Source organism: Lissotriton helveticus, chromosome 7, assembly GCF_964261635.1.
Source record: "Lissotriton helveticus chromosome 7, aLisHel1.1, whole genome shotgun sequence".
NCBI classification, from domain to species: Eukaryota; Metazoa; Chordata; class Amphibia; order Caudata; family Salamandridae; genus Lissotriton; species Lissotriton helveticus.
In genome coordinates, this window is record NC_136068.1 from 64,576,989 (window position 1) to 64,599,940 (window position 22,952).

The following is a 22,952-nucleotide window of genomic DNA, read 5'->3' on the forward strand; positions in this document are numbered from 1 at the left end:
GCAATCGTAGCAGTAGGGGTACTGAGTCAGGAGCGGTGCAGCGGACCCCACCGCCACCCGCAGGCCCACAGCCGCCGCCGGGCGTCACTAAACTCGGGAGCCCCGGTCTCCAGCCGGTCACCAGGCCGCTCCTCGCTGGTGCCTCCCCCGGACTGCAGGGGAGAGAGGTGTCCGCCCAAGGCACAAGGATGAGGGGCGCCGCCGCGGTCCACGGGCAGCCGCAGCAATTGGATGGAGCTAGGAGCCGGGCAGCTGAAGCCGTCACCACCCGCGAGCCCGCGACCTCCGCCGGGCGTCCCGAAACTCGAGGACCCCGGTCTCCAGCCGGTCACCAGGCCTCACTCCGTCGTTGCCTCCCCAGGATTTCAGGGGAGAGAGGTGTCCACCCAAGGCACAAGGATGAGGGGTGCCACCGCGGTCCGCGGGCAGCTGCAGCAGTAGGACGGAGCCAGTAGCGGCGCAGCTGAAGCCGCCACCACCCGCGAGCCCGCGACCACCGCCGGGCGTCCCGAAACTCGAGGACCCCGGTCTCCAGCCGGTCACCAGGCCGCAGGGCGCCGTCGCCTCCCAACGGGCACAGAAGAGAGAAGAGTGCAGGATCGGTACTCCAGAGCAGGCAGGGGACTCCACCAGCTTCGCGCCAGTCGCCGGGAAGCAGTATCGGGCTCGGGGACCAGGATAAGTGAACGAATTAAGGTCGGTCCGGCGGGAGCTCTACAAAGCTGCGACCGCCATCATCGCCCGGCAAGCCACGCCCCCTCCCTTTCCCTTTTTTTTTTTTTTTTTTTTAACCTCCTTTTCCCATGAATGGACTCCTTGGGACAAAGTTTATTGTTCCTTCAATCACCTTGCTTCTGGTATAAGGAGTGTGGTGGACAGTAGATCAGAATCCTACACCCAAAGAAAACAGACCAAGACAGTAATGGCCTTTAGTCTCTCGCCTTTTAACTAGGTATGCTAATGGAAATCAAAGCAAGACAGAAAAAGTTACCACTCATCTGGTCCATCTTTTCCCATACCTCTTGCAACAACTTGTGCCCAGGAATAGACTGCATCTACAAATAGGTATTTATTGATTTATATTTACCTCTGAATCCCAGGCTTTATGAAACGAGGCACCTTTGTTGCCCGCCTGCAATCAATGTACTGCGTTTTTACAAGTGCCACCTTGATTTTTACTTTTCCCAAGAAGTTTCCAGTTTTACCAGGTCTACTCTCCCTGACCCAATTTTGTGCCTTCTTAATTCTCCCAAATACAGATTCACAACACAATTCCCCCGGCCCCACAATTCTTACAGTGATGTTGGTCAGGGGAGAAAATCCCACACGGGTTTGAGGGGAAAGTATGGGGGGGCTCCATTACCTTTATCTCAGTGTAAGTATCAGGTACATATCCTGACAGCATTTTCACCTCGATGAGCACCATGTTGGATACGTTGCGGCTCCCGGCATACCTGTAACATAAGAGGTGTCAAGGCCAATCTTTAAGTATCATACAAATCCCTACTCTAGCTTATAAAACCATATTGTGTTTTTTTTTGTCACTATATTTTTTTTAATTATTTTTAACAATAAAAAATTGCAAGAATGAGTAAAAACTCAGAAATTAGACACTAGGCATTTTTGTGTTATTTATTATAGTTTAATTGCAAAGCTCATACGATATCAATATATGTACTGTAAATATGTTATTGATTCCTTATCCACAAACATGATACAAGTTGTACAGCATCATTAAGCATTATCTCTAATGTTAATATCCCCTTGTTGCTATTCATCCCCTCTTACTTCCTCTTGCTCTCTCCGTCACAGTCACTATCGCCCTGTTCCTCGCTGACAGTTGCTTTGCCCTGATATCTCTTTTTTGCTCAATCCTCCCTCACTGTCTCAACAATTTCCTTTTTAACAGTCTCCTCCCCTCTGTTCTCACTGCCTCTTTCTCATGACATCTCCTTTACTCCCAATTACTGTATTCCTGTTCCATCCTTAACATTTAGCCCTACATCTCACTCACCAACACTCGTGGGGGCATATTACCAAGGCAGGCAAAATTAAATTATCGCCACTTTTGCGGCCGTTTTTGGCTGCACAGCGGCGATAATTTCATCGCCCTATTAGCAAGCTGTCACTAACATCAGTTAGCAACAGCTTTTAGGTGACAGCGAGCGGTTTGTGGCCCGCTTTGCATGTCAGCGATATTTATCGCTAATGACATGCAAAGTGGGCGTACCCAACCTGTTAGCATCTGAAAGCAGTCGCTAACATCGCTATCGCCTATTATCAACGCAGTCGTAGCGACAAAAGAATTTGCGCTAAGCGCAAATATCGCTGAAAACTAACGCCTGCTCAGACCAGTTCTTAGCCTGTATATCCAATGGGAGGTAGATATTCAGACTAATTACCTATAAGCGATAATGCCTGAATATCGCTGGATTTCCAGCGATATGCACGCATTTCGCCGCTTTCGCCGGATATTTTATCGTTTTGGAGATAAGCGTTGCTAATAGCACGTTATCTCTGCAATAAAATCCGGCGATGCGCGGGGATAAAAAAAATGTCGATAAGCTTATTTAGTGATAAATATCACTAGTTGTTGATAATATGCCCGTAGTCTTTTTCCATGCATCTAGTACCTTCACTGCCTGTCTCTCTAGATGCCTTCCGCATTCTCTCTGGCTAGCTATCAACCTCACATTCTCTCACATTGCTAAGTCACGCAATGCCTGTCTCATTTTCCTCCTGTCATCTCACGTTATCTCTGGCCATATTTCTACTTGGAAGATTGACATATTCCACCAGTTTTCCTCTCCCCTCACACCCCTATCAGATTATCTCATCAGTACTGCACTAGTAATAGGCAATAGGATAACAGGACTGTACTACAGCAAAGATGCATATTACTAGTGCTCCAAGGGCCCCTCTGGGAACCTTAGTTGTGTGAAACTGATACACCCAGTGAAAACTGCCCCCCTCAAATGCTGTTTTTCTAGCAAAGAAGTTAACCATATGATAAGCCCAATACCTTCCACGCTGATCTAAAAACAAAAGTGAAAAGCCTTTTCAATAACAATACTTTATTTGTTTTGATAAAAGCACAGACAATTGCAGACCCACACAGAGAGTCCCAGTTGCTTCCACAGCAGTTGCCAGCCCTCTGCCCATTTGACCAGTTGGAGTGCATGTGTTTGCAGTACCCAGTCCCTAGTATGTCCCCCATTGTTCCCATATGTTCTGATGCCTATGGGGTAATTCTCGGGCTAATTAAAAAGGTTCTTCCAGCTTTGCTGATTGGTCTATGCCCGCCATCCATTTCTTCAGTGGTGGATCCTATGCTGATTTCCAGTATTTAGCCACATCAGTTTTTGCTAGTAATATACCAAGCTCCACCCCCACCAAAGTGCAGTCTCTCTTTGGTCCAAAAGTCCTGGCAACTCAACTTTTGGAGAGTCTCCAGGTTCATGCCCAGAACCACTGTCAGGGTTGTAAAAATGAATAGCCAGTATCGCTGTATAATAGGGCACTTCCAAACCATTTGATAGAATCGCCAACATTCTCTAACATCTAGTGTATGAAAGAATCGCGAGTCTACAGGCTCTCCATAGACGCTTGGGTGTGTGGTAGATGCATGCAGATAATTCAATGGAAAGGCCATAGTCGGGCAGATATATCTTGGGTGCAATGCACCATACATGTCTCTCTCTGCTCCACCTCGTCCAAATGGGCCAGCCACCACTCCCACAATACTCTCACTGGTGCCAGTTAACATGGAGAGTGATTAACCAGGGCTTTGTATATCTGGGAGAAACCTCCCATGGTCAGTGGACCCAGGAGTATCTGAGCTTCCAGGGGGTTCGGATCCAGGGGATCCGTCACGCTTCCTGGTATCCTGAGAGTGCATGTCGGAGTTGGTGGTATCAGAAGAATTGTGAGTTGTGGAGGGAGACCTCATTCTGTTTGGAGGGCCTGTAAGTCTTTCATGGGGTCCCCCACCCCAAGGCGCCCAGCCAGAAGATGTCAATGTTGTCCCATCCTCTGAAGCCCTCGAGGCGCGCCACCCAACTCAGCTATCTGCCCACCTATATAGGGATTTCCAGGGTCACCCGTCGGTCCTACCCAGTCCTGTGCAGCGCCGCTCTCCAAGTCAGAAAGACAGTTTTGGTGCTCTCTGGAAGCGAGTGGCAGACTGTTAAGCCATATAGCATACCTACAAGACTATCGGGCCAGATCAGTGATAGCTTCACCCTAAAGGCCAAATCCTACCAACCCCAGTGTTTTACCTCTAGAATGTGCCTTGCCCAGTAATGCATGCGGATGTCAGGCATGTCTAAACTCCTATCATAGGTAGAATGAACACGTTTATCATAGAAGATCCGTGGGGGTTTGTCAGCCCAGAGGAATTTCCATGCCTGGGAGGTTAAGGCAGCAAAGCAGTGGTTGGAGAGGGGGGAGGGAAAGCTCTGAAGGATGTAAAGGAGCCATGGGAGTACCATCATTCTGTAGAGGGCCACCCTGCCCTGCACTTTAAGAGGCAATTTAGCCGAGCTTTAGAGGTCTTCTTAAATTGTGCGGGTGAGGGGTTGAGACTGAGGCTTCAGGCGAGGTCCGGCTCCCAGGTCTTCTGAAATCCCAGGTACCAAAAGATTAGGCACCAGATTGACATGGCAGTGTGCCAAGTCTGGTCTTTCCTGTCCCCTGTTAAGGGGTTCAAGAGTGATTTGGGCAAATTTACCTTCAGTACTGATTCCTCCACATGTATGTCAAGGATAGAGACAAGGAGGGGCTCAGTTTTGACTGAGTGAGCCATGAAGAGGAGGTCATCATCTGCATACAAGGCTATCCTATCTTCCAGTGCAATCCGCCAGTCAAATCCCTTTTCATGGGCGTCACAGCATATCCATGATGCCAGGGATTCGATAGCCTGGGCGGAGATGACTGGGGATGGGGCACCCCTGTCTAGTGCACCAGCGAATGGGAAATATGAGGGAGATCGCGTCATTTACCTGCACCTGTGGCTCAGCATTCAAGTCTGAGGCATAGGTGTGATACTGGGATCTCAGACCAAGCATGGCCAGCACTTCGTGAAGGAAGTTTAAATCCAGGAAATCAAATGACTTTTCAATGTTGAGAAGCATCAATGCTGTAGCGCACTGTAACACCTTAAATGGAGCCAGAGCCAGGTGGACTCTACGGAAACAGTGTCTGGCGCTACGGCGGGGATAAAGCCACATTGATCCAGGTAGACCAGATGGCCAGGTATGTGCAGCAGGCACCTAGCCAGCAGTTTGGCATAGAGTTAAATAGTGGGGATAAAGTTGGTACGGGTGGATCTGGCGGCCAAGTACAAATAAAGGCTTTGCATGCCCCCCCCCAGAGCACCCCATATGAATCAACAGTCCTGTGATTAGTGTCAACCAAGACCTCTAGGTTAGTCTTCAGTGCCCGGACAGTCTGTTGGTCAGTGAGAAACCAGGTGTTGAGGAGCAAGGTTTGTCTCTCTCCTTTCCCATTAGTGTTCCCCATCTGAAGGACAACTGGTGCATGATCAGAGGTCTCTGACGAGGACGTGAGATCCTCATGTGCAGGAGAGGTCAGTGGCAGGCAGCAAAAAGAGGTTTAGGCAGGAGTGGGAGCCATATGCCCCTGAGGAATGTGTTTCCATGTGTCGTAGGATTCCAGACCCACCAGGGGCCATATTATGCATTGTGATTGTTTGCACCCTGCGCACCTTTTAAAAGGTGCGCCGGGCACAAACAATAACAATGCACCCTGTTATGTTGCATGCCCTACCCCCAGGGCAGCTGTGAACTCGCGCTGGGGCAGCGCATTCAAGTGAAAACAAGAAGCTGCCGCGCCATGTTTTCACAGTGCAGGCGTCACCAGCCTGCACTTTTACAGGTTAATAGAGATGCCATTGCAGGCGGGTGCAGTCAGTGACTGCACCCACCTGCAAGGGTATTTCCGAAGGGTCCATGGGAACCCCTTTACCCCCTGCGGAGAACTGCTGTCAGGAGGCGTACTGATAGTGTGCCACCTTTTAAATAGCGCACTGTCAGTGCGCCTTCTGAGGGCTTCCTTGACTCTGCGCCCGCTTCTGTAATATGGGCGGGAGCAGAGCCAGGGGAATTCCCTCATTTGCTTAGGGCACGCCCCTATGTAAATGAGGGAACACCTTCTGATCCGTATTATAGAAGGGGATACACAAGCGTCTGCGCTCCCTTCTATAATACCAAAGTCCCCTTGGGCACTTATTGTAATACAGCCCCAGGAGTCACAGACCCCAAGACTTGAGGCCCAGCCAGGAAGGCCTCTTCCCTCCCTGGGCTCAGACTAGGGGGCATTAAGGGATTTCGGGGGACCCTGTAAACCCCCCCATTGATGAACCTGCCAGTCTCAAAAGAGAGTATCAAGTCCCTAAGAGTCGTCAGTGTGGAGCTGGAGAGGTTTGGGGGAGCATATATAGTGCCTTTTGCCATTCTTTACAAAAATCTTCAAGCCTAGAATGAATAAATGCTATCCACACTGAATTTAAATATAACAAAGGCAGTTTACCATTCAAGGCACAGTGTTACGGCTTTGGATCAGTAAATTACAACCCAACCCAACCCAATCTCGAATAAGTAAAAGCAATATAGGATGCTTTATGCTTTGCTAGAAAAACAGCAGCCGCGGTCGGTAGTGGGTGTACCTGCAGGGCGGTGACGTGGGGAGGGGGAGGGGCAGGGTGGGGGGTAGTAATGTATGGAGTATGGACCTTTACAGGTATTTAAACATTTAAATAAATAAAACGAATTTCGTTGCGTGCACTGCATCCCCAAATGCGATGCAGTGCGCGCAACAAAATTAGTTTTATTTATTTAAAAGTTTACATACCTGTAAAGGTCCGTAATCCATACATTACTACCCCCCACCGTTGCCACTAAGTAGTTATAATTAGGTCAGAGTTTTGCTAATAGCCTTCGCTACATTTGACAAATCTTAACAAAACTTGCAAATAAAAATGTTCATCCACCTCTGCTCCTTCCTGTAAAGGTTCAAGCTGATATATCAAGCGGGGCTAGGACAAAGGGGGTGAGAGGGGTCCCAAAATGCAATTTCCCCATACAGGATTACATCGAATTCGCAGAAAGCTAGATCTTTGCTCAGAAAACCTGCATTTTGAATTTTGATGTAAATCTGTTCAGCTATATTAGAGCAATTAGGGTATAAAATAGAGATACCTAGTGCTGTGGGTCTTCTAAGGAAGTTCTGTGTGAGGTCCCCAGGACAGAACAGCAAATGAAGCAGCCTGCTTGGCTGGACCTGTGGAAACTAGACCAGTCCCATGGGACCAAGGGCTGCAATTGGCTACTCACAACAAGAAGAGAAATGTTGCAGCTGCCATTACCGGGCTCGATATTTTGAATCCAAACTTTTCAGGGCTTCTGGATCAGCTCCTCTGATTCCTTTATAAGGCTCCCAGCACCTCAGGGGCAGCACTTGAGGGCCAGGACTCGCTCCTGCAGAGGCCACCAGAAAGGTAAAATTGCTTCTGGTCAGCCGGGCAATCCAGGGAAAAGGACTCTTGCAGCTTGTTGTGTCCCTGTAGCCACAGAGGAGGTTAGCTAACTGACCCCTAGTGTCCACTTCTTTGTTCTGGGAACAGTGGGTAGCAGGTATATCCCTTCAGGACTCCTCTCAGGTAACAGCTGGTTCAGTCCTCTTCCCTTCTTCCACAAGTCCAGAAAGTGTTCTGTTCAGGTGTCTTGGGGTACCACATTTATGGCTAGCATCAGTTTTGGAGTGGGGGCAACTCCTAGGCACTCCTTACCAATGGAGTTAAAGTTCCCATGGGCAACGGTACCCATGTTTTCAGTAGTTCCTATATATTTTACTGCAAGCAGTCTCGAAATGCCATGCAACAGAGCATTTTGAAGATGACAAAAGTCTTAAGCCACATTAAACTTTAGTTCTGGATGCGTGGGGGAATGCACTATGGTTTTCACCAGTGTCCTCCCATATCTAACACTAAAATCCAGTTTGAAGCAGGTACTGTGCCCATAACAAATCCAGAGGCAGATGTCTGGTAGGGCAAATGCAGTGTCCTTCAGCAACCAGTCAGGAGATACACAAGAATTGTTCTGGCATCCTGTTATTACCCTTTCAAGTGTACCGAAGTGTTACATGTGGCTCAACAGACCTGTCAGGCATAATTTGACAATATGGTGTCAACAGAATGCCTATAGCCCCCACCCAGCATATTCTATTCAGATCTGAGGAGTCATCTCTGTCCATTCAGCTCAGCCTATTGTGTGTCCTGGGAGGCCTGAAGCCAGGTTTGCACTGCCATTATAGTGGATGCTACAATAGGTATTGCAGTCCACAAGTGGCATTTGATGTTCTTTTTTTTTATTTGCTGGTTTCACGAAAATAAACAGCATAAGAGACACAAGTTGTGTATCATTAAAATACATACAGTAGAATCAAGACACATAAAGCGTGGCAAGATGAAAGGAAAGTCACAGCACAATACATTGATTCAGACATCCCAACATTGATCTCAGTTACAGTGTTCCAGATAGGGTCCCGGCAGCTCCTAGTCATAGGGTGCAATTTTGACATCGGCACCCAATGCTTTTCAATGGGGATTCTTCTTTGGACAAACAGGCTGCACGCATGGCCTCTGAGGTTGCAGAAGGGAGAAAAAAGACAGAAGATCTAAGTAGAGGTGTATGGTGTCATAGGGCACTGCCGGTTTAGTTCACCAAGGCCCAGGTGGTTTGAGTGCAGGAGTGCCTTTCCGGAGCCTGTCTCAGTCAGGGGGAGCCTCTGGAAGTACACTACAGGTGCCGCCATGGAGATCAGGAGAGGTCAGGCAATGCTGGACACGAGGTCAGGGTCAGTGGGGAGACTTCACTGCCCAGGTGAGCCACTCATACTTGGGCCATGGGTGTTGGGTGCAGTGTGGGCAGAAAACACGGATCTGCTTGGATCTAGGGTCCTTGGATCTTCTTTCTTCTTGAACAGGTCCGCTGTCCACAGGAGATTGGAGACTTTTTCAAAGAAAGCAGTCCTCCCAAGGGTTTCAGAGATTGCTGGCTGCAAGACTGGCCGCAGGTTTGCAGAAGCTAGAGACAGGCAAGTAGGGTTTGGGCCAAGACATCTTCAGTCTTCTCTGCAGGGTTGTCTTCTTGCTTCTTAGCTCAGTTTCCAGTTCTGGGGAACCACCTAAATACTAAGTTTAGGGGCATTTTTAGGAGAGTAGCAAGTAGGGCCAATGGGCATCTTACATTGAGTGACCACACCCTCTATTATACCACCCTCCTGTGGGAGGGGGCATAGACCTAGCCCTGTTTGGAGGGGTCTCCCCCATCTTCAAGACGGTGGGGACTGAAAGATGTGCTGCACCTCGCCTCCACCTTAGGGGTGGAATTGGCAGAGGTGGGCACACCTCCTATTCTTCTAAGTTTTACCTCTTTTTTCCCCACCCAAAGTGAAGGTGCAAACCAGGGGCTTCAATTTGCTGCTAGCATCAGAGGCTGGGGGTCAAATTACAGAGGCAGCAGGCGTTTGAAGCTTCTCTTCTAGCACTGGCCCATCCTGGGGGAGGAGGTGTGACACCTGTTCCCAGGATGTGCATTGTTTCTGGTCCCAGAGAGAAAGGCCTCAGGAGTCCAGAAACATGTCTGGTGGTGGCTGGCTGCCTACAGCCGGTCAGAGACCACACCAGGGATGGTAGGGTTTCAGGGGGCACCTCTGAGGTTCCCTCTGGGTACATGGTAGAATAAATTACACACAGGCATCAGTATGGATTTATTGAGGATTTATTGAGGAGATTAGTTGGGTACCAAACACTCCTGTGTTCAGTGACGTTATCATGGTGCTGTGGAACTCGAGTTGTTGATTTCCAGCCCATGTACTCTCTATTGTTTCCATGGCACTTACAATACTAAGGGATGGAACCCAAAATTGTAGGGGCATATCTGCTGCTACAGATATGACCTCACCTGTGGTATAGTGCACCCTGCCTTAGGGCTGTGAGGCCTGCTAGATGGGTGACTTACCTATGCGTGCCGTGAATCAGCTGCTCCTATGAGTCTGCACATAGCTATATAGTTAGGCTTTCCTGTTTTCAGTTTCTTTTTTTGGTAAATTCTGGTGGGGTTTTTTCCAGTGTTTTCAATATCTTAAAAAACAGTTGTTATCAGTGGTCACACATTTTCGCGCCACTAAAAACAACAGAAAAAGTGTTTTTCCCGGTGTTTATCGAACGTTTTGCTTTTATTATTGCTTGCTTTCTGCACTGAAAGAACATGGTATATAGACAGTGTACTTATAGTGTATATGAGGTCCAAATAGAGGTTTGCAAATTAATCTTATTGTAGTACACCACACAATACTTCTTCAGTGAGTCTTTGGGTCATGTGCGCTCGCTCATTCCTTTCGATGTAAACTTCTGTGAAAAAGCCCTCTCAGCATTCTTAGCACATTGGGCTAAGAACCATCAGCTAAGGGACACAGTTGGGATGACTCTTTCTTTGATGCCACATAAAGCACGAAATGATAAATATTTGCGTTTTAGTTCCTGTGCATTAGAAACCAGTGCAACAGAATGGACTAAAAAGTCAATAGCATCCCTCATTAACTCTTAAGATTGTAAAGATGCTTTCAGCATACCATCAAACAAGTGGCAAGGATCTACTATAGGGAATCACTTCAGCTCTGGTATCAATTTTGACAGGTCATCACACAACTTTTTCTATATACGTAGCTGAATCACTGCAAATACAAACAATATAACTCCAATCTTTGTTGAACTTGGAAAGAACCTTTTTTGCAGAGCATTACAAGTGACACTGCGTTCCATGTTTTCCAAAAGTCTGGTGTCATGTTTTCACCACTATCCCAGAAGCTTAGTGATATATATACTAGCTTGGTGATATATATACTTGTCACTATACCTTGCATTGAATGTTTAAAGCCTGAGGTGTTGGCAATTCACCTACTATCAATACTGACCCACTAGATACTATGGTCTGATGTATTAAGGGTTTTTACCCATTCTCTGTGGGTAAATGTGATGACACATATTAGGAAAGAGTTTTATGAAACCAGCCATTTTACCTATCAGTGAAAGAATCAAATAATAAGAAAAATAATAATAATAATAAAGCCATTTTTAAAGCGCATGGCTGCACTAAAAATAGTGTGTCCCCGCGCTAGACTACTACTACATCTCAAGAGACAGAGAGAGGGGTGGGGAGAAGCAGGGTTAGAGGAAGGAGGAGACTTAGGTAACTGGAAAAAGATGGGTTTTGAGTTTAGCGCGGAATCTGGTTTCTGAAGGTTCCATGCGAAGATCCAGAGGTAGTTCATTCCAGTGCAGCCAAAATATCAAATATGAGTTTGATATTTCCTGATTCTCTATAGTTTATAAAATAATTAAACTAGTCTTAAAACATGAAACTAAACCCTGCATCTTTAGACAAAAGGTTACAAAACTGAAAAAGTAAAAGGAAGAAGAAACAATATTTTAGTGGCATCCCTAAACAACAAAACTCAAGCAGAATAATGTTAGCCAGTCTTTCTTACTGCTACTTGTATAACAAAGTTACATTGTATTGACCCCTTCAGGAAGAAAACAATGACTTTCCCTTCTTTGAATTTTAGTTTGTGGTTGTCCAGGTGTTTTTTCAGTGTTTATATGTTTTCACAGGTGAGGGCTCTTTTTCTTTCAGTGGGTTTTATCAGTTATTATAGGTTTAAACCTAAAACCCCACAGCCTATATATAGTCCATGTAGTCCGGTGGGATTTAAATATCCCCTTCCCTTTTTCCATCAGCGTGTCAAATCTTCTGCTGGAGCAGCTGATTCCCGGTGCGCAATTAATAAAGCAAGCTTTAACACCTCAGGTCCGGCGCCTGCGTGATCTTTCCTTCACCTAAAGCCTCTGATGAAGATGATTTGAAACGCGTTAGGCAGTGTTGATGGGGACTGCTTCAGGACACCTCGAGCAGGTGGCTTTCAGATTGAAGATTGGGCGGCTGCTTGAGGCCCGTGACCCTGTTCGAGTTCCTCCCGCTCGCTGGTACAAGCGTGAGCCTGATATATATATATATATATATAGGTGTGTGTATATATATATATATATATATATATATATTCTCAAGCAAACGTTCAAGATTTTGAAAGATAATGCACTCTGGGGCGTAAGAAAACCAACATGTGCTATTCCTTTCCTTGCTGAAACTAAGGGAAATTTTGAGCCTGATATTTATCGCGGTGCGCCACCGTGTCTCTGCACGCGACCACTAAGTGCCCCGCTGATGGCGAATGGAGGAGCGTGATATATATATATATATATATATATATATATATATATATATATATATATATATATATATATTCTCAAGCAAACGTTCAAGATTTTGAAAGATAATGCACTCTGGGGCGTAAGAAAACCAACATGTGTTTATTTCATCAGGCTTCACCGGACAGTTCCGTCACAAAACTAAGGCAGCTCTTTTGATTGCAAAAACCTAAACTAACGCGGTCAACGCATTTCGGCACAAAGGCATTTCAGCCTTCCATGAAACCAGCATATACCAGTGTTTCTTTGATTAAAAATAGCCCATTCTCTATTTCAGTTATCAGCTAGACTGCAACCTCATGTCTACACAAAGGTCTTTATTAGGTCACCATTTTCACCTTCTCCTTCTTGTTTTGATCACTTTTCTTTTCAGTGTAATTCCAAATAATCAAGTTGTTATTTATCTAAATCTACATGTTTACGTATCATTATTTGACAATTCAGCTGCAATGGGGTAAAAGCTTCTTTGCCTGAATTAAAGTAGTAAATAAATCCATTGTGTGCAATATCATACAGTTTTAAGCAGCCACATATTTTGCACTTTACTGTAATTAATTATGAAGGGCATTCTTAGACGTCAAAAAAGTATACAAATTGTGTGTATTTTTTCTCTATAATTTCATCAGACTATTTTCACTTGTTATCTAAATACCATGATAGACTTAAAGTGCATCCTATTAAAGTGTTATTAGAGTCCATTCAAGAATATGAATTAATGTAGAACTATAAAGTGCTATTGGGCATCTAAAGTGCATCAAAAAAATTAAAATACATGAGGCTCATACTACATGCATGCCAATAGACCTGATTCAGGTAGGAGAATCCTGATTTTGAAGCAAGAAATTGGCTTTATTTTGGCAGTCTCCTCTCTAAAATTGCCTTTGCTTCAATAGAAGTCAATGAAGGAAATACATTCTCCCGATATATTTTTTTTTTTAAATCTCCACTTTCCTTTTTTTAAATGTTGCCATGTATTAAACAAGCATCATTTTTCTAAACAATTGTCTATTATTCACACCATTGATTACTGTCACTTGAAAAAGCAATGGAAAATCGTCAACATTATTTTAAACATTCCTATTACACCAGATGTTAACATATTCTATTGAGTAGCGCTTAATCAAATTTAACAAGTATATTCATTACAGAAATTGAATGATTTTTAAATATTATTCATATTAAAGTATACAAAAAAGTGATGGATGGAATGCGTGAATTAATCTCAGCTGATGGAAATTACTCAGGACTGCATCTCAGTCCATCGTTATTTTGCACACCATGCAAACTCAGTTTCAGGTTCAAGAATGATTTGCATATACTGGGTCCAAACTATGATGGCATAATGTGAATAATAACAATGGACTGGAATGTGGCCCGAGTAATTATCAGTAGCTGAGATGAATTCAAGAATATATACACATACACACACACAAACGTATGTGTGGATGTGTGTGCATTTGAGCCTTTTTCTTTGTCTTCTACCTGTTTTTTTTTCTTTACTGGTTTGCACCTTTTCTTGACCGTAGACCTGATGTCCGAATCTCTGGTTGCAAAGTACTGGTTAAAAACAAAGAATGGTATTTTATTTATCTGACCAGTAAAGATATTTAAGAACTGACCAGTGGCGGCTCGCATAGGGTATGCTGTGGGGCGTTGGGGGCGGGGGAGGGTCGGGGGGGGTGGTTAGTAAACTCAGACATACAACAGAACGGAGGAAAGTAATAATGACCATCCTCTGTTCAGTCGTATGTCTGAGTTTACTACCCCCGCTACCCTGCCCCTCCCTCGCCCCGCCTCACCGCTCCACAGCACGCCCTATGCGAGCCGCCACTGGAACTGACATCTAAACAAATAAGTCTGTTGTTTAAAATCCGAATCATAGTGAGTCAGAATCCGACCGACCTCATAAAAATTGATGAGGTGAGTCACAAACAAAGTGCGACTCACTAAGATTTGATACCAACACAAGGATGGCTACCTACTGGGGCACACAGACAACCATGTCTATGACTGCATTTCCAACAGTAAACTTTTTTTTTTTTAATGCAGCCTGTTTTCCTTAAACTTTAAAGTGAAAAGTTTACTTTTGTTTTTGAGGTAGCATTTGGCACTTTTTATAACAAACACAAATATCAAGGGATCCCTTTCCATTTGTGAATGGGTTACCGCCCCAACTTATGGGTCAATACTTTTTAATGGTTTTTAACCACTATTTCAGTCCTAAACCTTTGATAAACGGATAGGAATTGCTATTTTGGGATGCTTATAACACGCCCCTTCTAAATTGCAAATCCTTATCCATTTCTAAACCCATATTAGCAGTCAGTAAAAATGTTACATACTCCTAAAATGGGTGTTGTGCTTTCCTAAAATACGTTTTTTGATCGCAAACTCCTAATAGGAGTGTTTGCGACTGAAAAACGACTTGTTACATGTGAACCCATGTTCTCTCTTTGCTACCTTTTTTTCATTCATAGGGCTTTAACAGCTTTCCTCAAATCACAAAATACAGAGTGCATGGAAAAAAGCCTAATGTGTAGGAAATGATCTGTGCCATTTCCCTGTCTCTTTGATTATGCCTGTCCAAGGGCAGGCAATTGCATAGGCCTTCTTTCTTTTGTTAACCACACATGCAAGAGTGATTTGCATCAGGTCACTGAGCAGTACAGTGTTGACACAACAGGGGCACCGTTAACACCATAGCTGTGAAGAGCTGAACACTGCATACTAAGCTTTTGCAACACATTAGATGAATGACCGGATGTATGACGTTACAACGCATACCTTTACAACGCATAATGCTTTTAGGCGCTGGATAGTGAATAGTTTAATTTACTATTCCAACTCCAGTCCCCGTGGATAGTAGGGAAGGTGTTGGATAGTACATTAAACCTATTCCCTATCCTAGAGCGCCCCCAGCGCTATGCGTTGCAATAGTTTGCATTGTAAAAGTTGTGTCGTAAGAGCACTGCGTGGTAAAAGTTGCGTTGTAAAGGATGTTTACCGAATGACCCCACAGTGTGTCGGGGGCCTATGAGCATGTTTGGGAGCCGGTGATCCAGCATAAGATAGTAGATGATGTAAGATGCTGAGGTATGGATATGTTTACAGAATGTACACTGTGACTAGGTTCAGAGATAAGTATAGGGAATTTTAGGTGGATCAAGGTTTGTGACTGGTGAATGTGCAGCTTGCTTCACATGGTCTCAGTGCTTTACAGTCTGCTTGAGATTGTAGACTTCCATGGTAGGTAAGTGCAGTGGCAAAAGTTCAGCAATTTACAGCACTCACCTCCCATCCCCACTACTTACATGACAGAAATGTCCAGTTCCATGGTACTAGGGTTCTGGCCAGGGCATTTTGCTGGCGTGGTCACCACCTCAAGAGAAAAGGAATTCACGCGAAGGATGGGTGGTTTGTTGTACCGCAGGGTTAGCTACAGAGCAAAGGAAAAAGCAACAGAGAAATCCAAAGTTCACGAGTGAAGGTAAATAGTCAAAGCACACTTCTGTAAACAGAGAGATCTATATAAATGGCAGCTCTAGGCACACAGTTTACATCTATATCTGACTGGGATGATCAACTTTATCTTTCTTTTTCAAAATAAGATCAATTTTCCAGAAGTCTATGAATGTAAGCACTGTGTCTAGCCTGAACAACAGGTTTGCATTAGCAGCCAGTTTTGAGAATGGTCATTAGGTGTGGCTAGAGACAGCTTTAGCTGATTGTTAAAGCTAATGTCATAAAACCAGCATTGGCAAGGCCAACAAGTCTCAGTTTTCACTTTTTGTGTGATATTGTCAGCTGTCCTAGAAAGAAAATACCATAACGCTGCAACGTTTGGGCTAGAGCTATATGTAAACTGGCGGAAAGGCCACATTGTTGATCAGACTTTCTTAGCAGTGTAAGTTGTACTACCAAAGAAGAATGATATAAAAAGGAGTTCGAAGATGCCGTTTGAGTTGGTGAACTTATAAGGCATAAACAGGTTAAAATATTTCTTAGTGGATACTTTTGACAAGGGGCCTGTACAGTACTTTCAATGCAGCTACATGAAGCTTACGTATGTGCACTTCTTTTCTTTGTGAACAAAAAGTTGTAAATCCAACAACATGGTACAATGCCAGTAAAGTAAAATACATTAACTTTCAAGGCTCATTAGTGAATAGCCAATGCCTAAGCCTGACATAAAGCCAACCAGGACATTCATCCAAAGAAAAAAAAACATAAACCAGAAATTAAGATGTCATCCTATCTGTAAATAATGGATCACTGAACACACACAGTCTCCGAATGACAAACTACACGTCATGTTGCTTCTGTAGCCTAACAAAAGGACTAATTGGGCACCATCAACTAATGGGAAAACAGATGAGTGACTGTAACCATTGAGCCTGCTAGCACAATGAGTGGCTGCTGAAAGAAGGCCCCCTCATCATCTAAAGTCAGCAATGTAAGCTTGTCAGCATAAAATAACATGGCACTGATGGACAGCCCATTCCAGCAATGAAAACAGATGAAAGCCAATGGCTGGAGAAGGCTGACCTAAAGCCAGCTCTCCTGTATTATTTCCTACTTAAAATATCGCTAACATGAGTTCTCCAAAACCGCTAAAACTCTCTTCCGCAAGACCTAAAAAAAGAAAAAGTAGAATAGAGAGAGGGGATTTAGCTCTCTCTAGGTGTGCCACTTCTCCCAGAAGGGTGGAAAGTATGGGGAAATGGATCTGGTATTCCAGAGTATCCATGATATTCCCCACCCTTGCCCCTGGGAGACTTGCAATGGGGATCTTTCTCAATTGTGACTTCTTTAGTTTTTTCTTTACAGGTTGTGGCAAACACTCCTGCATATTAAGCATGAAATGAATAGTAGCAGACCCTTGAAGTGCTGCCTGGGCATGCACACCACTGTCAGACCTGCGGTACCTCAAGGTCAGTGTTGCATTGTCCACATATGCTGTGTCCTGCGTGTCACAGAGCTGATCGCGACAATGCCACCTCAGCTCAAGTAAATTAGTAGTTAGTTAGTAATAGGTAGTGAGGGGGTGCTGCTTTGAGGGCAGTCCTACACTCGCCCACATCCATGCCTCACAGGCGACCCTGCTCATTAAAAGGAGATGGCTACGTGTGCCCTCATTTCATGTACTGCCCAAACTCTGTCGCAGTGGCATTGCCCCACCTGGAGTCTCCCCAGGGGTGACACGCCGTGCTCTACAAGACCCGATGATTGATATCCCCAAAGCAGGCCTGGTCCTTACGACATTACAATGGCGACAATGACCTGAAATTCAAGTGACTCAAATGGTGCCCGCTTGGACCGGTGGCGCAGACGCTATAGCCCCACGACATCCCATCTCTCCCCATGAACCTGACACCTGCGTGCCTTGAAGCCTTGGACTTGACTGAGAAGGGCATAATTGTGCCCATGCTCTGCATCTCTATCCGGGACCCTGCCAGGTGCAGCACCAAGGCAGTAAATGCTCAGAGTTTGATGGGCACCTCCAAAACCTTTTCGATAGGGTTGGCACCTGTGTGCCTGTCTAGGACATTGGGGCCTATTAGCAAGAACCTCATTAAAATTATCGCCTAAAACGGCAATAATGGGCTTGCTAAAATGTGTTATAGAATTCCAATAGAAGCCCGGTTAGATGTCTTGCACATCTAACCTGGGCTTCTATTGGAATTCTATAACGCATATTGGCAAGCCCATTATCGCCGTTTTAGCGGCAGTTTGCTGCCTCTAAAACGGCGATCATTTTAACGAGGTTCTTGCTAATATGCCCCATAGTTACTTGTGTGTGGGCTGCTCCAAATAACAATAGCCTACTAGCACATAGCTGCATCTTAATCCATGAAAAACGAAAGAATCAAGGTAGACACTAGTCTCTGAGTGACAGCATCAGGACCATCAGGATTCCAATAGAGAATATCACATAAGTGCGAATGATGTCAGAACTCACATATTCATTCACTCTCCTACTTCCACATTCCTCTCAACGATTTGAGCACCCGCTCCAGAGATATGTTGGTAGCCTACATGCCTAATGGTACATGTTCTGAAAGTGTTGCAAGCTTGTACTACTCTGGGCAACTAAATTTGGTCTGCAGCAAATGGAAGATTGCACTTGCTGCCTTCTGTGAGACAGAGAAGCTTGCTTTGCTGTTGCCATGATGTATTCGTTCTTTAGGGAAGGGAAGCTTGCACTACAGGTGCCCACTTTGTACCTTTCCTGCGATGGAGAAAGCTTGTGTTTTTTTCTCCCCAAGTTACAACTCTCCTGTGATGGACATAAGCATGCAAGTGCCCAAAGCTTACTTGTACTATAAAGAAAGATAGGGTGTTTCCACTGATTTTGTCCCATTTTATGGAAAAAACAAAGGATATTTTACAGGCATGTGCATAAAATGGCCAGGCCAGTCAGAAGCTTTAGTGGGACTAGGGCCAAAAACTAAACTAGTGGCAAGGTCCTGACCCAGAGACACTGGGGCCGATTCACAGAACTAACTTAAGACAAAATCTTAAACTTACTACTTTTGGTATTCACAGAACGCATTTAGTAGTAGTAGGATTTTGTCTTAAGTTTGACTTAAGACAAACTTAAGACAGACTTTAGACAAACTTAAGACAAAATCCTAACTTAAGTCTGTCTTAAGTCTGTCTTAAGTCTGTCTTAAGTTTGTCTTAAGTCTGTCTTAATCCTGTCTTAAGTCTGTCTTAAGTCTGTCTTAAGTTTGTCTTAAGTCTGCCTTAAGTCTGTCTTAAGCCTGTCTTAAGTCTGTCTTAAGTTTGTCTTAAGTTTGTCTTAAGCCTGTCTTAAGGCTTGTCTTAAGTTTGTCTTAAGTCTGTCTTAAGTCTGTCTTAAGTCTGTCTTAAGTCAAACTTAAGACAAAATCCTAACTTTACTACTACTAAATGCCTTCTGTGAATACCAAAAGTAGTAAGTTTAGAAGTTAGTTCTGTGAATCGGGCCCCTTGTTTTCAACCCCAGCTTCCCAGCTTGACCAAACTGTGCAACTTTGGGCAATTACTCTTCTTCGCTCTCCCTCCATTTCTGTGAGCATCACATATGGCATTACATTTGACAGCACCTTTAATTAATTCAGGCCAGGATACACACGGCACAAAAACCTCTCCTGTATATGGTTTCATAGACAATAATGTTGCTCCACCTAGAATATTAATGAAGGCCTTGTTTAGGAAACACAAGACAACAGACTTGCCTCTGTGATCACTAATAAAATTGCCAACAAGCCAAAGGGGGAAAGAAAGCGATAACCATCCAGGATCTGAACTGCACAATGTTTAATCAGGAAACCTGGTTTCAACCCCAGTTTCCCAGCTAGACCTTACTTTGCGACACTATGCAATTACTTTTCTTCCCTGCACCTACTTTTTTGTGATCCTCACGCATGAGAGCACCTTGAAATACTCCAGTTCAGAGGCGCACTGTCACAAATCTCTCTTGTATATGTTTCAATACACTATTATTAAACTTATCAAGGTAGAAGGGATGAGGTTTGCTAATTCTAATAAAGGCCACTCAGTGCTGTGTTATATTCTGATGTACTTTAATGAGTAAATCCAAACCACACTTTAATTTAAAATTGTGTACTTCACCTAAATAAAAGATTGGCTGGGGAAACAGCCTTCACCATGCGGTTGTTACATTGTGTTACCTTTACAACGCAGTCGATACAACCACAGCTTTGTTACAACGCGATGCCTTTACATCGCAAGTCATTAGATCGACTTGCTCTAGATGGCGCTCCGACCTAAGGAATAGTATAATGTACTATTCCAACACCTTCCCTACTGTTGCCCAGGCTGGAGTGTGAATAGTAAATTATACTATTCCAAAGGTTGGAGCGCCATCTAGAGCAAGTCGATCTAATGACTTGCGTTGTAAAGGTATCGCGTTCTAACTACGCGGTCGTTGTGACGACATCGTTGTAATGGAACGTGATGTAATAGCGTTATATGACATGCTATATTCCACACCCTCAACAACAGCACATCGTGTGGGGCCTCTTCAAGAGTGGGGCCAATGCAGATATGCCCCACCTGACCTCTCTTTTGATGGTCTTTCTCAATATTTTATGTGATATATCTATCGTCTTTAGGAAAACACCTGACCCCGAGGGAAAAACCTGAGCTCTAAACATTTATGACATGAAAGGAGCAATAGTAGGGTCTGTTTCATGACCCTTCTGTTTTTAATCTTGTGTACACCAGTAAAAAACATGTTTAGCTCAACCACATATACTTTTACTATATTATTGACAGTTTAACAAAGGGATATTATTGAATTAAGGGACATAACCTTACCTAAACTAGGGATACCATACTAAAAGACTGTACAATCAGTGAAATACAATACTCTCGGGTGCTTCCCAGTTCTCGATGTGTAACCATATGATGAAGCATTCCACACTGAACACTAGGTAGGTGAGGGCTCATCATCCAATGTGAGTACATGAATTTATAGTGATACCACAAGAGGTTTTATTTTCCTTCTTTTTCTACTTCTTTTATGTTTGTTTACAAAAATCATACAACAGCCTTAACTCCTCATATTCCCTCTTTGGTTTGGTAGCTACCTGTGTTTTGCCTCATTGTGTAGGTGAGTGAATTGTGATGTCCCTTTGCTGCTGCCACCTGTCCATTAGTTTTTCATTGTGTTAGGGAAGGTTGTGCTGTACCTTTATTGTATTGTATTGTGAAGCTGTATAACAATTTCCACTAGAAAAAAGTCAAGAAGCTTCGCTTTGTCAATGCTTGCTTTAATGCATGTTGTGAATGAACTCTAAAAAGAATTGTTAGTAGAGTTTCTTTTTGGTTTTACGTGTGAAAAAAGAAGTTTTTGAGGCGGTCTAAACAACTTTTTAAAAATAGCTGAAAAGTTGTTTCATGTTATGTTTGTTACTGTCTGCCAATTCTAGCATTTTAGCCAATATCATTTTACTTGCTGGGATTTTGAGGCCATAAAGAACATGTTAAAAAGCAAAACTACAACCCCCTGAATGCAACATGCTATTGGCAGGTAAGACAGGAATGGCCAATGGCACCATGCCATAATGCCACTTGGCAGGCTTACAATAAAATGTAGTGTCTTTATTTTTTGTAGGCATTACTGGTTAAACAGCTTAGTGAGTAAGAGGTCAGCACCAGCATTTCAAATAGAAACAGTAGTATATTCTGCTAATGGGCCAACATTAGCTGTCATTGGAAAATGGGCGTGTTAAAAGGTTGTAATTTACCAGACCACTGCGAGGGGCTGTAGCTGGAATTGTCTGAAGAGACACAAAGGTCAAACTATAGGGTGGCGACCCGTCTCCCGACAGCAGTTTGTTCTGTTTTGGGCAGAGCGTTTGCGTCACCGTTGTGATTCGGCATGCCTTGAACAGGTGCAGCACGAGCTGCAGGTGCGGCCCCGCAAGGGCCGCCAGTGGTCCTGGACACTGAAACACTGCACCTGCCCCCCCCAGGGTGACCTTGTACCTTTGGTGCCACATGCATAAGCACAAAGCCTATCCGTGGCCCTGACGAAGACCTGTAAATGGGTGGGTCAACTCCCACCCTGACGAGGACCTGTGAATGGATGAGTCATCTCCCACCCTGACGAGGACCTGTGAATGGATGGGTCATCTCCCACCCTGAGGAGGACCTGTGAATGGATGGGTCATCTCCCACCCTGAGGAGGATCTGTGAATGGATGGGTCATCTCCCACCCTGAGGAGGACCTGTGAATGGATGGGTCATCTTCCACTCTGATGAAGACCTGTGAATGGATAGGTCATCTCCCACCCTGACGAGGACCTTTGAATGGATGGGTCATCTCCCACCCTGACGTGGACCTTTGAATGGATGGGTCATCTCCCACCCTGAGGAGGACCTGTGAATGGATGGGTCATCTCCCACCCTTAGGAGGACCTGTGAATGGATGGGTCATCTCCCACCCTGACGAGGACCTGTGAATGGATGGGTCATCTGCCACCCTGATGAGGACCTGTGAATGGATGGGTCATCTCCCACCCTGACAAGGACCTGTGAATGGATGGGTCATCTCGCACCCTGACGAGGACCTGTGAATGGATGGGTCAACTCCCACCCTGAGGAGGACCTGTGAATGGATGGGTCATCTCCCACCCTGACGAGGACCTGTGAATGGATGGGTCACCTCCCACCCTGAGGAGGACCTGTGAATGGATGGGTCATCTCCCACCCTGACGAGGACCTGTGAATGGATGGGTCACCTCCCACCCAGAGGAGGACCTGTGAATGGATGGGTCATCTCCCACCCTGACGAGGACATGTGAATGGATGGGTCATCTCCCACAATGACGAGGACCTGTGAATGGAAGTGTCATCTCCCACCCTGAGGAAGACCTGTGAATGGATGGGTCATTGCCCACCCTGACGAGGACCTGTGAATGGATGGGTCATCTCCCACCTTGAGGAGGACCTGTGAATGGATGGGTCATCTCCCACCCTGACGAGAACCTGTGAATGGATGGGTCATCTCCCACCCTGATGAGGACCTGTGTATGGATGGGTCATCTCCCACCCTGAGGAGGATCTGTGAATGGATGGGTCATCTCCCACCCTG

General features: G+C 44.9%; 1 protein-coding gene across 2 annotated transcripts in view; it reads right to left on the minus strand.

Annotated features, from left to right (window-relative positions):
• LOC144768066 (alpha-2-macroglobulin-like protein 1) overlaps nt 1–22,952 on the minus strand; it is a 411,824-nt gene that overhangs the window by 33,718 nt on the left and 355,154 nt on the right. For both annotated transcript variants that reach the window (XM_078651439.1, XM_078651438.1), the window contains exons 31-32: nt 15,658–15,782; nt 1,364–1,454 (exon numbers count right to left, since the gene is read on the minus strand). In XM_078651439.1, coding sequence (XP_078507565.1) covers nt 1,364–1,454; nt 15,658–15,782 — 216 coding nt within the window. The remainder of the gene's footprint in view (nt 1–1,363; nt 1,455–15,657; nt 15,783–22,952) is intronic.